Here is a 1,251-nt window from a genome sequence, read left to right on the forward strand (position 1 = left end):
TGGGATGTATTACAACTGGGGATACTGGTGGTGTGGGTACTGGGGCAGTGGGAGGATGGGCGTGCCTACGTACTGGGCTGGGGGAAGTGGGGTGAAGCCCTGACCACTTCTTCCTCCCAAATGTCCTGTAGGACCATGACTGTGCCACCCCAGTGTCCTGTGCCCGGGGACCCCACAGCAGCGTCACCGCGGTGCCTTGCACCCCAGGACCCTCCCAAAGTGCTACCCTGGTCCCCCCCAGCAGCAACACCCCGAAGCCTTGCATCCCAGAGCCCCACAGTAGCACCATTTTAGAGCCCCCCAGGACTTGCACCTTGAGCCCCAGCATCTCAGAGGTCCCCAGGACTCCCACCCTTAATCTTGGTGCCTTTGAAGCCCCCAGCACTCCCATTCTTATGCCTGATGCCTTGGAGTCATCTGGCAGCACCAGTCCGAAGCACTCTGGCAGTCCCATCCCAGTGCCCAGCACCCCAGAGCCCCCTGGCAGCACTGTGCCAGCCCCTCTGTGCACCCCAGAGTCCCCAAGTAGCACTGTGCCAGCCTCCCTGTGCAGCTCCATTCCAGTGCCCAGCACCCCAAAGGTCTCCAGCAGCACTGTGCCAGCCTCCCTGTGCTCCTCCGTCCTGGGACCCAACACCCCAGAGCCTCTTGGCAGCACCGTGTGCAGCCCAGTCATGGGGCCCTGCACCCCTGAGTCCCCCAGCAGTGCTGTGCCAGTCTCCCTTTGCAGCTCCATCCCAGTGCCCAGCACCCCAGAGTCCCCTGGCAGCAGCATGTGCAGCCTAGTCTTGGGGCCCTGCACCTTGGGGTCCCCTGTCAGCACCACCCCAGGGCTCCTCAACATCATCAGCTCAGTGCCTTGCACCCCAAACTCCCTAGGCAGCACCTTTCTAAAACCCAGCACCTCTGGGTCCCCTGGCAGTGCCAATACAGCCTCCTGTACCCCAGGGCCCCCTGGCACCAGCTCCACACCACAGAAAACTCCCTTCCGTGCTTGGCGAGCAGTGTCCACAAACCTTTCCTGCAGCCCTCTGGCCTCTGAACCTCCATCTGGAAATGGGAGTTCTGCTCCTCTGCCTTGCCAAGATACCCTAGAGGAAGCTGAGTCCCCTGCCCCTGTGCCCCCAGAGCAGAACCCACCTGGACTCTCTCCCACTGAGGCAAGCAGGTTGGAGCCTGCAGGATTGGAGACACCCATCACCCCTGTCACCTCATCTGTGTCGACCCTGGGTACCGTGTCCTGGGTGTTGC

At 62.3% G+C, this 1,251-nt stretch overlaps 1 protein-coding gene across 1 annotated transcript in view; it reads left to right on the plus strand.

The window, feature by feature from the left end:
• Window positions 1–516: 516 nt before the first annotated feature.
• SPAG5 (sperm associated antigen 5) overlaps window positions 517–1,251 on the plus strand; it is a gene marked incomplete at its 5' end in the record, with an annotated part of 7,494 nt that continues 6,759 nt past the window's right edge. The window contains 1 exon segment of the mRNA XM_009074423.1: window positions 517–1,250. Coding sequence (XP_009072671.1) covers window positions 517–1,250 — 734 coding nt within the window.

The sequence above is a fragment of the Acanthisitta chloris genome, unplaced genomic scaffold (assembly GCF_000695815.1).
Source record: "Acanthisitta chloris isolate BGI_N310 unplaced genomic scaffold, ASM69581v1 scaffold14045, whole genome shotgun sequence".
In the NCBI taxonomy this organism is placed as follows: domain Eukaryota; kingdom Metazoa; phylum Chordata; class Aves; order Passeriformes; family Acanthisittidae; genus Acanthisitta; species Acanthisitta chloris.